The 13193-nt window shown below is 45.3% G+C and overlaps 1 protein-coding gene across 5 annotated transcripts in view; it reads left to right on the top strand.

Moving 5' to 3' along the window:
• Positions 1 to 13193, top strand: part of AFF1 (AF4/FMR2 family member 1) — a 203663-nt gene that overhangs the window by 176494 nt on the left and 13976 nt on the right. For all 5 annotated transcript variants that reach the window (XM_045989772.1, XM_045989745.1, XM_045989764.1 and 2 more), the window contains one exon: positions 4020 to 4985. In XM_045989772.1, coding sequence (XP_045845728.1) covers positions 4020 to 4985 — 966 coding nt within the window. The remainder of the gene's footprint in view (positions 1 to 4019; positions 4986 to 13193) is intronic.

Here is a 13193-nt window from a genome sequence, read left to right as displayed (position 1 = left end):
GTGCTCAATAAATATTTTCTGGCGTGAATAAACATGAATCAGCATTAACTGCACTTGAAATGCCTTTCAGATTTTGGACACTACACTGTATATTTCTGGGGAATGTTTCCTTGCGTGATACTAATTACCGTTGAAATCATTTTTCTATGCCTCAGGGGAAAAGATATTGATTAGGCTTTGCTGACCAATTGTGTGATTGTTCCTCGTTTATAAGATCTTTGCTTTATGTCTCACCTTATTCAATTAGAAAAATCTGCATGCTTGTTTGGTTGATAAGGAAGAGAATTAGATTAAGTAATAAAATTTAGTTCAAATAAAATGGAAATGGTACAGATTTGGCTGAATAATTGAAACTTGAAAGAAAAATTTAATCTGGTGTTTGTATTAATGAAACCATTGTATCGTTTTTTGAAACCATTGTATCTTATTGCTCAGAAGGTTACTGGAGTAGATTTAGAGACTCTTAGTTGAAAAATAAATGTTCCCACCCTACTTTTTTTTTTTAAAGCACCTTACCAAATAGGCTCCTATTTATACCTTTGTGTTGATGAGCAAATCTGTCTAGATTTGGGGCACAGTTTGTATGTCATATCCTGACACTTGACTTCACCAGAAATACTTTGTCTGGGTCTTTGATTTTTTCCAGTGTATTTAACTACCTTCTCCCCCTTGAAAAGGACTACCTACCTGCCTTTTTGTAAATCTGTATGAGAGTAACATGAATTCCACAATAGGCCACAGTTACTAGTTTAAACTTTCTCACCCTTTTAAAAATCTGTTTTTAACACTGAAAATTTTGCTTTTTATGGCTCCATTTTAAGTTCATTTGACAAAGTAGTTCAGTGATCTTACGAGATCTCAAATGTCCTATGTCTGTCAATGGGCTGACGGCGAACTTGGGGGAAAGCCACTTTCAGTGTCTGCTTTATAATGTGAATCAAAATATAAATCTCAGCTTTTCAGAATATGTAGGACGGAAAAGCCGTTGGTCTTTTTATTGCTTTGGTTCAGAAAAAATGCTTTTATTCTTAGTTATTCAAGGAGGATCTCCTTAGTTTTCTAATCTGTTCATTGACCAGTTTTTTTGTTTGTTTGTTTGTTTGTTTGTTTTTATAGTAAACCTTTGTTGATTTGCCTCCTAGACACTTGGTACTTTTTCTTGAATTTTTTGATTTAGCTCTCTGTCCACCCTGTGAGATTGGGAGCTGTCTTTTGACCTGTGAAAAGGTAGCAACACCAAGATTCAGGCCCATGGCCATCTAACTCTGAGGTCTTTTTTTACTGTGACAGCAGGCCTCTCTCACACTTCTCTCTTTTCTTTTCCTTTCATTTTAGGACTCCCACTCACTCATAATGATGATGTTTTTACTAAAAGTAAAATAAAAATAAAGAGGGCATATTTGCAAATATCTTAAAACTTTTTATTCAGCATTACAGTTCATCCTAAAATACACAAACTTCTTTTTTTTTTTTTTTTTAATACACAAACTTCTGACAGTTTGAGGAGTTAGGAGACGTAAAGGGACAGACAAACGTTTATGAAGGCGCCTAATGAAAACCAGTCCGGTATTTTTTTACGTCCAGTGTGCAGTGTTTGGGTTGCACCAGCCCTGGGAGGCTGGCGGTGGGGCACGAGGAAAGGCAGGGCAAGAAAGCAAAGGCCAAACCTTGATCCTACCCAGCACTTAGACTTAAAATTCATTGTGAAATCCGTTTCAGTTGATTCCTTATGTTAAAGTTTTTCCCATTCCCAGCATCCAAATATCTGACCTTAAAAGAATTCTATACATTTTCCCATCTCCATAGCAGGTCTGTAGTAAGGATTGGCCTTACCCTTTCTCCTTGTCTGGGTACGTAGACTCAATTTTACCCTGCATTTGGGCCATATGCCTCCCTTCTGGACATTTTTAGGACCACGATGGAAGAAAATGTGTTTTATTTCTGTAATCAGGACATTCCTTTAGTAGGACATTCCTACTAAATGTATCTTATACTGCCCTGTTTTGGGGTGGGGGGAGAGCAGATGTTATTTATACCAGGAATGACTTTCCTTTTTGGTTCATGAATAAATCCTCTCCTGTAGAGCATGTCAGTGATTCCAATGGGCTGTGAACTTAGCCCAGGTGAGAGAGCCACACCCCTCCCAAGACAGAGTCTGAAGGGTTCAGTTCCTAAGGTGAGCGGCAAGGGATATATCCTAATGCCTTGTCCCCCGTTAGCCGCCCGGATTACCACCCCCTAAAGTGTTTGCAGGAAATACTGTCTGACAAGTAGGTATTGGGTGCTAATCTTTTTCTCCACCCTTCACCATCCTCCTGTCTTTCCAGGATATGGAATACAGTTTTAGATTTCCTGTGGCAAAATAAATGCCTGGGGTTCATTAGAGCACTTTCCTTCTTCCCTTCTCCCTGCTCTGAAATTCAGATGAGAGCCTGGGTGTAGCGTTGATACTGAAGGAGATCTATTAGATTAAGCAGCAGTAAGGGGGAGGCAGAAACAACAGTTCTGCAGCCCTCTTTGTGGCCAAGTTTGGTCATACCTGGTTCCTTAAAGTTCCTCTTCTGTTGTAATCACACCAAGCCCAGGAAATACCTACCTGATCATTTTTTAACGTAACTTCTTCCTAGCTATTTACAATAAATCCGCATGTCTCGCTGTACTCGGTTGTTGTGTTCTTACAAAGTTGAATTGTTTGGGATGTTCCACTCAGGAAAATTGTTAGCATTCTCTCCCTGTAAAATACCATCCACCTACTGCAGTGATCTCCTTATCCATCATCTCACCAGTTAGATCCCGCATGGAATATCTTTCAGTTAACATCCTGGTGTGCTGTGTATATGATTCAGTCATTCATACAAACCACCCATCAGAATGAATGGGTCTTAGAAACATGTAGCATGCCGGTGATGTACCGCCCTTTCAAAAGGTGTAATCATTGCCCACACTGTTAGATGCGAATTTATTACCATATGGCGGAAGATGTGTAGGTAAAGTAATATGCCCGTGGAAATGCTCAAGTAAATATCTCACGTCCACCACTATGTGCAAGACATAGAGTGGAACTTGGAGGTCCAAATGTCCTCAGGTCTGCTGTTAATAATCTACTTAGAGGGACATGTTGGGTTTCATCAGTAGTCAGTCAGCAACAAAGATTTAAACAACAGTTAAGATACCAGAAGTCAGGAACTCTGTTTATTCCTCCGATCAGATGTACATATCACCAGTCTAATCTTACCGCTTTAATTGTGTGCTCTGGAGCCTCCCTGTGTTTCTCAGAAAAACAGATGCTATTCAGATAAGATTGTCCCTAACAAGAGACTTAATGTTTGATTTTTAAAGAATTCAAGTGGGACTGAAGTTAGGGACCAATTTAGTTGGTTAACATGACTTCGCTTGTTCTTTTACCAAGGTGAAAATGGGAAAGTCAGGCTATAATCCGTGACATACTGCCAGCCTTGTCATGTATGAATGTTGAATGTTTTTAAGTGAAGAGATGAAATCAAGTCTTGAGGAAGGTCATTTTCTGTTGGAAAGTGTCTCAGAAAACAGAATAAAGCCTGTAGGTAATCACTAAGAATTAGTTTATTCATTAGCCTTCTGAAAATCCTTTTGATAAAAGGATTCTGTTCATTCTTTATTTCTCCCTTTATTTTCTGATTGTTCACAGGCCAAAATATGTCAGTTCTGTCTAAATCGCACTGTAATTACCATGAAAACAAAATACTTAATATTATAAAGATTTCTCAGCAGTGGTCAGTGGTCTGTACCTCATGGTCTGTCATTAGTCAGCATCTGCTACAACAAAAATTCCTGTAGCACAAACAGATTGGATGATTGTGTTAAGAGTTAATTATTAAGAGACTCTGACCTGTAATTACGAGAAGGATAAAAAGGACCGAATTCTTAGGTTTGGGAATGGCTGCATCTCCCTGGGGGAGTCCTGTACAATTGGTTGACTAACACAGAAGAGCTTATCATCCTTGGTCAGTTCACATTTTTCTCTTGTCCTTTGTTTTTAGCCTGAGCCTCCGACAACAAACAAATGGCAGTTGGACAACTGGCTGACCAAAGTCAGCCAGCCCACAGCACCCCCAGACGCGCAGGGGAACGCAGAGCCCCCGTCTCGGCACCTGGACAGTAAGGGCAAGGGAGGGGGCGACAGCAGCGGCCCCACCGCCAGTCACGGTCCGGAGCGCACGGAATCCAAAGATCCTCCCCTCAAAAGCTCCAGCAAAGCCCCTCGGGGCTCCTCTGAAGGCCCCCACACCGGCAAGAGAAGCTGTCAGAAGTCCCCTGCGCAGCAGGAGCCCCCACAGAGGCAGACTGTTGGAACCAAACAACCCAAGAAGCCTGTCAAGGCCTCGGCCCAGGCGGACCCACAGGCCGGCCTGCAGGTGGAAAGTGAGCCAGGACCCCCTCCGTACGGCTCCAAAGACCAGCCTTCCAAAGACAAGCCCAAGGTGAAGACGAAAGGGAGGCCCCGTGCCGGAGACAGCAGAGAGCCCAAGCCTGCGGCGCCCAGCCCCAGCGAGCGGAAGAAGCACAGGAGCGGGCCGCTGGCCCCCTCAAAGGCACTCTCGGGCCCAGAGCCCACGAAGGAGAATGCGGGGACCAGGAGCCCCGAGCACTTTGCCCTGGTTCCCCTGACGCAGAGCCAGGGCCCGCCCCATGTCAGCGGTGGCAGTGGCAACAGCGGCAGGACTAGTGGCTGCCGGCGCGCTGTGGTCGTCCAGGAGGACCGCAGGAAGGACAAGCTCCCAGGACCTGGGAGAGACTCCAAGCTGCTGTCCCCACTCAGGGACACTCCTCCCCCACCAGTCTTGATGGTGAAGATAACCCTAGACCTTCTTTCTCGGATACCCCAGCTTCCTGGCAAGGGGGGCCGTCCGAGGAAGCCCGAGGACAAGCAGCCCCCCGTAGGGAAGAAGCTGGAGTCAGAGAAGAAAGGCGCAGACAGTTCAAGCAAGTTGGCCAAAAAAAGAAAGGTGAGTGAAGCAGGCCTGGCCTCTGTCCGCAGTGTGGATTGTACCTGCTGCTGGCCTGCGGCTGGCTGTGAGCCCTGAGTTGTCTTAGGAGAGGAGGGAAATCTTTGCTCTGATCTCATGTAGCCTTTGCTCCTACACCAGAATGACCCAGTTTGCAAGCAGTAGCAAATGCTAGATCCCTTCGGCAGTTTTGCTAGTTTGAGAAAAAGTCAGGCAGGCATGGAAAAAGATACCTTGTTTTGGGATAATGTAGCATTTTGGGGTACACTTTTATTTTTTATGATATCGGTATTTACCACCCGACCCATTATTAAGTTTTGCCCTAGAATTTATCTTACATGAACTGAAATGTTAATCAGTGTTCTGAATTACTGAAAGAACTGCTATATGCCAGTTTTACTCCTGTGGTCTGATCCATTTTAATACCGGTACTACATCTATGTTTTAACTCCTGGCTGCCTAGCACCTCATTAATTTGAAACTACCAGATTTAGAATTTGTGACCTCTATTAAAGGCTTTTATTCATAAGCAGAACATTACAAAAAAAAGTTATAGAGCTATTAAACACATGGATACCTTGTGGAGTAATAACAGGACTGATAATGGTATATTACGAGGTATTGAAAATCTGTCATTCTGTTACCATAATTTTTGGAAATTTCATTTAGGGAACAAACAAAATGGGGAAAGAGAAACATTCATGGGGCACCTGGGTGGCTCAGTTGGTTAAGCGTCTTCCATTGGCTCAGGTCATGATCTAGGGTCCTGGGATTGAGCTCCACCTCGGGCTCCCTGGTCAGCAGGGAGTCTGCTTCTCCCTCTTCTGCTCTCCCTACTTATGTTCTCTCTTTCCCTCTCTGTCAAATAAATCTTTAAAAAAACAAAAACAAAAACCATTCATACACCACTTAAGATCCAGAGTTAACCTGGACACACCACTATTTTGGACAGACTCCTTCCTTCCTTCCTAGATCTTGAATCACTGAGCTCCTGATACACTGTTGCTAGTGCTTCATGGCAAAAGATAAGTGACTTTTCCTCCAGTGGCATTCTATCCAAATTTGTTCAAGATTCAGAGTGAAAGGCGCAATAAGAGCCAACTCTTTCCTGCTGACAAGGGTTAAAAATTTAACACTCTTATAAGTACACAAAAAAACTTCTTACTCAGTCCTGGAAGTTGAGCTAAGAATAACAAAGGACAGAAAGGTCATGAAGCCTGCTGTCCTGTCTGTGATTCGACCAATTACTCCACCAGGTTAAAAATATAACATGACTTTATCAAATAGCAAAGGGCGACTGTTTCTTCCAGAAGCTTGTTGAAGGAGACGTGAGGGTGTGTATTACCACCATAACTGCAGCCGACAACTCAAGCTGGGTGGGATCCACTTCTGATCAGTGCCGTTTCAGCTAGGAGAGGGCATATTCCCATGTTGGATAACTGTTAAGATGGTCTGGGTGTGTGTTAAAAGTGTAAAACTTTATGGATGAAATTGTGATGGGCCCGGCTAGGAAAAAGGTTCCTACATCTCATATTCCCAAGAAAGGTTCAAAAGTGCTCTCTCCTTGGAGGTACCTGGTGGCTCAGCCGGTTACGCCTCTGACTCTTGGTTTTGGCTTAGATCATGATCTCGTGGGTCATGGGATCAAGCCCTGTATCAGACTACATGCTCAGCGGGGAGTCTGCTTGAGATTCTCTCCCTCTGCCCCTCTTCCTGTGCATGCTCTCTCTCGCTCGCTCACTCTAAAATAAATATTTTTTAAGAAGGCACTCCTTTACCTCCCCTTCCTCCTGGGATATCTTTTATCACTCATCCCCCAGCCATCATGGTCTTACCTTGTCTCTAGTGAGCCTTTTTGCATTAGCTGGAGTGGGGCAAAGTATTTGCTTCTAAAATACGTACTAACTGGGAATGTTAGAAATTGGAGACTTCTGCAGACAGTTCTCAGCCCAGTCCATACCCCAGTGCAAATCTAGAAGCATTGCTTGCAGCTCTGGAATGGGAGTCTCAGCTCTCCCTGTTGAGTATGTGAGTCGTGCCCTCGAAAGAGCCGTTCCCAGCCCTTGGCCTTGCTTTACTAGGGCAACTCACTTAACTCTCTATCTAGAGGATGGAGAAATAATGACTCTCGGCTGAGTCAGATATATGCTTTCTTGACTGCGTTGGCAGGCAGCAGAGAGATCTGCCCCTGGGAATTGTTTGCCCCTCCGCTGTGATACTGACAGGATTGGGGTCTGAACCAGACTGGTCTGTTCCAGACCCCAGCTACACATGATGGTCACCCCGAGAGCCTTTATAGCTGCCGGCAGGGTTTGCACCCCCTCCCTTGCCCCCTCCATTGGTGTTTTCTGAATCCTTTTTTTTTTTTTTTTTTTGTCTTTTTGTCAGAGAGAGAGAGAGAGCAAGCGAGCACAGGCAGACAGACTGACAGGCAGAGGCAGAGGGAGAAGCAGGCTCCCTGCCAAGCAAGGAGCCCGATGTGGGACTCGATCCCAGGACGCTAGGATCATGACCTGAGCCGAAGGCAGCTGCTTAACCAACTGAGCCACCCAGGCGTCCCTGTTTTCTGAATCCTGATGTCTGGCGGAGCTGGGAACTGCTGGAGCAGAGCCGTACACAGCAGGGCTGGGATTGATTGTCCGAAGCTGGTTCTTTGGACGGAGAGTTTCCTCCGGTGGGCTCGTTCAACATCATGCATCTAGGCAGTGAGGAATTCCTTGCCTAAAGTATGTCACTAGTTAGAAGCTGTCTGATAAATTGATTTGAAAATAATCCAACTGTGTACTTATTTCATGATCAGAGAATCATGGTTTTTTGGTTTTATTCTGTTGGGTTCCAGGTACTGTGAATATTGGGAGTATGAGCCTGAACTCCTTCCCGGAGTGGGTGGGCTCCCCCATTTCCTGTCGGGGCCCTGACTCCCACTGTTCAGGTCTTCCCACCGAGCGCCTGCCTCCCCCAGCATGTGTGCCTGGGTCCCGAGGCAGGCAGAGCTGGTCTCTGTTCAAGCCTCAGCGCTTTGCCACAAATGTAGGTGGTGAAGGTTCGTTCATTGCTTTCATTTTAAGTGTGAACACTTGAAAACTCTCTGAGCAGTTGAAGAATGTGCCTGATCCTTCACATTAGTGAAATTTTGTTTTTCTTCTCGATTTTCTTTTTTGATTTTTCAGTAGACTCCATGCCCATCATGGGGTTCAAACTCATCACCGTGAGACTGAGTCACATGCTCTACTGACTGAGGCAGCCAGGCACTCCCCCCGAACTTTAGTTTTTCGCTTAAATCCTGTCTCTTCCTTTCATGGTGCAAAATGTAGCACAAATTTTGGGGAGGTTAACAGATCCTTGAAGCCACTTTAGACTTAAAAGCAGAAGATCACCCTAAGGACGTAATGGTGGGTGACAGCAGCTCTGATGAAGCTGTCAGCCATGGCCCCTGCAGAAAAGTATTTACTCCTTTAAAGAACTGGGTAAGGGGCAGTTCATGACGAAAAATGGAGAAAACCATGGGAGAAAACAGGCGTGACTTGACGTAGTGCTCCCTATAGAAACCACAAATTTCTTCATCCATCTTACAGTTTAGAACTTCAAATACTACTTGTGTTTTCATTTCTATAGTTTGTAAACCATGCTTACATTTCCCAGGCCGTGAGGACAAATGGAACTCTAGAGGTACAGTAGAATAAACAACAGTAAGCCCAGCGAAGTCGAGAGTGTTCTCACAGTACGCCTAACATACATGGCGCTCCGTGTGCGGGTTGAGCGTTCTAGGCATTTTGTAGATCTCTCTCATTTTTTTTTTTTTAAGATTTTATTTGACAGAGAAAGAGCAAGAGAGAGCACAAGCAGGGGAACGGGAGGCAGAAGTAGAAGCAGGCCCCCCTCTGAGCAAGGATCCTGATAAAGTAATAGATCTCACACGACCCTGAGGTCATGACTTGAGCTGAAGGCAGACACTTTACAGTCTGAACCACCCAGGCGTCCCTGTAATATCTCTTTTAATTTCAGTCATTGTCTGGATCGCCTCTCAAATAAAAGGCCAGACTGTCCTAACCATTGTGTAGACAGGTATCTGAACAAGGAGGTATATTCATTCAAGTCTGCCTTTTCATTTTTCAAAATAAATACTTCTCTGACCAAGAAGCTTTGGTATTTTTGGAAGTAACATTTCGGAGCTATCATTTATGTCAGCTTTGGGGAATGGGAAAAGGAAGTTCTGGGATGTCGTGGGAAACTGCGTTTCTCTTGCTTGCAGATGGTTCAAGTCCCTTCCTTCTTTCCAAGATCTGACTGTCTTTCCTTGGTAGTTTATTCAGTCTTCATCAAAACCAAGGGTTTGAAAAGTCATGCCTTACAGTTTCCTAAAGTCACTGATGTCTGATTTCTTCATGCCTTGTTAGTTGCCCTAAGAAGAGCATCATAACTGTATGAGATGGTTGCCAAGGTTGTTTTATTTATTTATTTATTTAAAGATTTTGTTTGTTTGACAGAGAGAGACAGTGAGAGAGGGAACACAATGAGAGGGAGTGGGAGAGGGAGAAGGAGAAGCAGGCTCCCTGATGCAGGGCTCTGTTCCAGGACTCCGGGATCATGACCTGAGCCAGAGGCAAGACACTTAACGACTGAGCCATTCAGACACCCCTGCCGAGGCTGTTTTAAACCGATCTTATGCCTGTGTATTTCCTCACCAAGAAGAAGGGGAAAACGCATTAATTTTCCTTTTCTGTAGTATTTATCCCAGTGACTGTAATCTGTTTTCTCAATCCCTGCCCTCGTTCTTGGTGCTGATTGGACCTGATGTCCACTGTGTCATTGTCTTAGTGAACCTCCTGCAGAGGCAAATCCTGAGTTTCCCAGAAGGCTGCTTCTCCACTTTTCCTGTCCCCAGGTGCTACCAAGCCCACTTACTTCCATGAGGAAGACAACGGTCTTAGAGTTTTGAGCGCTAAGATCCTACAGGTCACTAGTTCAGCTGTTCCCGTTTCTAAATGGGATCCCGGAAGGCTCTTACATCACTTGGCTGCTTAGCAAAAGCTCGCTCTGGCTCCTGTGGTCCAGTGATGTTCTTCTCTTTCACACACAATGGTTGGTTTGTTTGTTTCTTTTTTTTTTTTTTTTGGTGGCCAAGTGTCTCCTTGGGGGGATTATTGGAGAGAGGTTCGAGATTGGTGGTATCCTGACTCTGACAGGGTGTCATCCTGGCTCAGTCCCTCTGTTGTCCCCACTCCTGCCACTCCAGTGTGCTGCATCCCCACCCCCACGCCCCTCTACCTTCTACATCTGTTTCCCTTTGAGATGCTCCTTGGCTCTGTTGTAGCTAAGCTCTGTGGCCTAAAATGAGTGTCCATTTTGGAAAAGCTGCATTCGCTTTCCCTTTGCTACCTGTGGGTACTTGGACAGTGAGCCAGATGCTGGGGGCAGGCCTGCAGCTGCCCTGCAGGAGCTCTCCTTTAGCAGCCAAGCAGGCCCAGCACAGCCCCACAGCCCCCACTCTTCCTTTTATGGTCTTGGGACTTGAGTGCAACCGACAGACCATGGGTGGGGCAGCCTCCGGCAGGTAATCCTTTGCAGCCAGACCCACAGGTTAAGAAAAGCAAACAAGTCAGTTAGGAACCAGGCACCAGCCCCCAGCCTCCTTCTGTTGCAGATATAGGCACTGTCGAGATGCTTATCCCTCTAGAGAAAGGGAAGCCCAAAGCCCAGAGCAGACACAGGGTTCCGTGGAATGGGGCTTGGTCTGTGGCTAACCCATAGGGCGCAGGAGACTTCTTTTTCCTCTTGAAGAGAGAGTACATCACTCTTGTCTCATCTTCAAAAGGCTGCTTATCCCAGAAACATCTGAAGAATACCTTGCCCCCTGCTTTTCAGCCTCGGAATTCAAGACTACATTTCTCACCGCTCAGTACTGCTTGGCGTGCTATTTCAGGGCCCTTTCCTAAATCCAGCCGTTTAGAGTTGTAGCACTGGGCCTGCTCCTGGGGGCCTCAGCCACTCACCTTACTTTCTGTGCCACTTCACAAATGCTTACTCCAGGGAAGCCTCTGTGACTGTTCCAGACAGCAGATGGCGGGGTTTCAAGTGCACAGGGTACAGAGACCCTGACCTCATGCTCACAAGCTTGAGGTCAGGCAGGCAAGGGCCATCACGAGGGGAATGTTGCCTCATTGGGTTTAATGGCTTCCTTTCTACCAGCTTACAGAATATGATGGTTTGTCAGTACTATGAGCATAGTACTCCAGTCAGTGCCAGCACGGGCGTTTCGTGTTAGTGTCAGCGTTCGTGGTTGGTGATTTCTTGGGGGTTTTGTGGCTGTTCTCTTAAGTCACCCATTGGTACAAGCCAGGGTGTGTCCAGTTCGTGAGGGCTGACTCTCTGTGACAGGCTTATACACATGTGTGTTGTCTAAGGTCTGCCACTTTGGTTTATGGTCCTAACCAGCATGCCCTAAGCAGTGTGAAGATAGACAGACAGAAATGAACTCTCATTTCACCTCTGGGGTTTGGTGGGGTTTTTTGGTTTTTTGTTTGTTTTGTTTGTTTTGTTTTGTTTTTTTTTTTTGAGGAAGTAACCTTGTGGACAGTTTATGCCTAGTTTTGCCGTGGGGACTTATCCTATGTGTCATTAATTCCCTTCCACTGGAAAAAGTATATATTGCTAATTACCACATGTACAAGTGAATGTCTGTCTGGATAGTTCAGCGAATCTGTGACTTTGCCCAGAGAGAAATCTCCCATCTTCTTGCACTGGTTGCTGGGCCAACTTCCTAGCCCTTAATCTAAAACGGAGGGGAATTCAGTGGGCTCACCGGTGGCAGACACTCTTGGGCACAGTAGGTTCTTAACTGACAAGGAGAATAGTAAGGTTGTATCTTAACCCAGTCATTTCCAGTTTACTCTCTCTTCTCTGCCAGACTTGGTGGTCTCTCAAGGGTCACCACTACGAATTGTTGGACGGGCATGTGTGTGCTGTATGGGACCCCAGGAGGCTTCTCCTGGCGTGTGCCAGTGCCTTTCATTTCTTCGGAAGGTGCTCCAGAATTCTGCTGCTGGCCCCTGACTTCCTTGCTGAAGGCCACGAGAGAAACAGCTGTGTGAAAGTCCCTCTCCTCTTTCAGCTGTGCCTTTAAGACGTGCTGTTTATTTACGACACATTCTCTCCTTACTAGGGTCCCCCAGGGTGCTTTTCTCCAGTCTTCTGTAATAAATGGTTATATTTCTGAGCAGCGGTTTGTTCTTATCTAATCTGTAAGTTATTTTATTTATTTTGTTAGAGCAAGGGGAGGGGCAGAGGGAGAGGGAGAGAACATTTCAAGCAGACTCCCTGCTGAGCACAGAGCCCAACACAGGGGTTCGATCCTGCAGCCCCAAGATCATGACCTGAGCTGAAATCAAAAGTTGGACACTTAAACAACTGAGTCAGCCATGCGCCCCTAACCTGTACATTTTATAATTCCTCCTTTGTGCTGCTGATTGAAAGTTCAGAGCCCAGTTTGCAGATCGCCTCTAGAAAACTGTAGCACAGCACTGTCTCCTAGGAATACAAAGTACACCGCATATCTAGGGATTCTAAATTTTTGTAACCACATTAAAAAATATGAAAAGGCAAAAAAAAAGTGAAAATAATTTTTAAATTTTTATTTAATCCAGTATAACTAAAACATAACCACTTCAGCATTTAATCAACATAAAAATAATTACATTTCCCATTTATGCACTGAGTCGTTGAGCTTAGTCACTTTGGACCAGCCATGTCCAGGTTCTGTCTAGATGCCATCTGGCGACTGGCGGCCTTGTGCAGGCTATGCAGAATCAGCCTGGAGGAGGTGAAAGCCTTCTCTTGCATTTCATTTCTCTTCTCTCCCCACATTTTCCCTTCTTCCTAGTCTCACCTGTGCACACACCAAGGAACCTGTACCTTTGTAAGCCACCTTGAATGATCCATTTTGAAACAAGAGATAAAACGTTTTTCCAGAGGAGACCTGAAGGGCTGAATGGACAGGCGCACTCTAGCACATTTGTTTGCAGAATGTCTGGTGGGGGAAGGGCATGGTTTTCCCAGTCCCCTTCTTTGAGCAGGGCCAAGCTGCTTATTAGTAAGCTCTGCCCATCTTAATTTATTCATTTTTCTTGGAGAAATTCAGGGAATGAGGGAGAGACGGTGGTGAAAATCGGGGCCTCTCACAATCGGTTAACGTGAAGAATGTTTTCTTTC

The sequence above is a fragment of the Meles meles genome, chromosome 2 (assembly GCF_922984935.1).
Source record: "Meles meles chromosome 2, mMelMel3.1 paternal haplotype, whole genome shotgun sequence".
In the NCBI taxonomy this organism is placed as follows: Eukaryota; Metazoa; Chordata; class Mammalia; order Carnivora; family Mustelidae; genus Meles; species Meles meles.
This window is presented reverse-complemented; position numbering and strand designations above follow the sequence as displayed.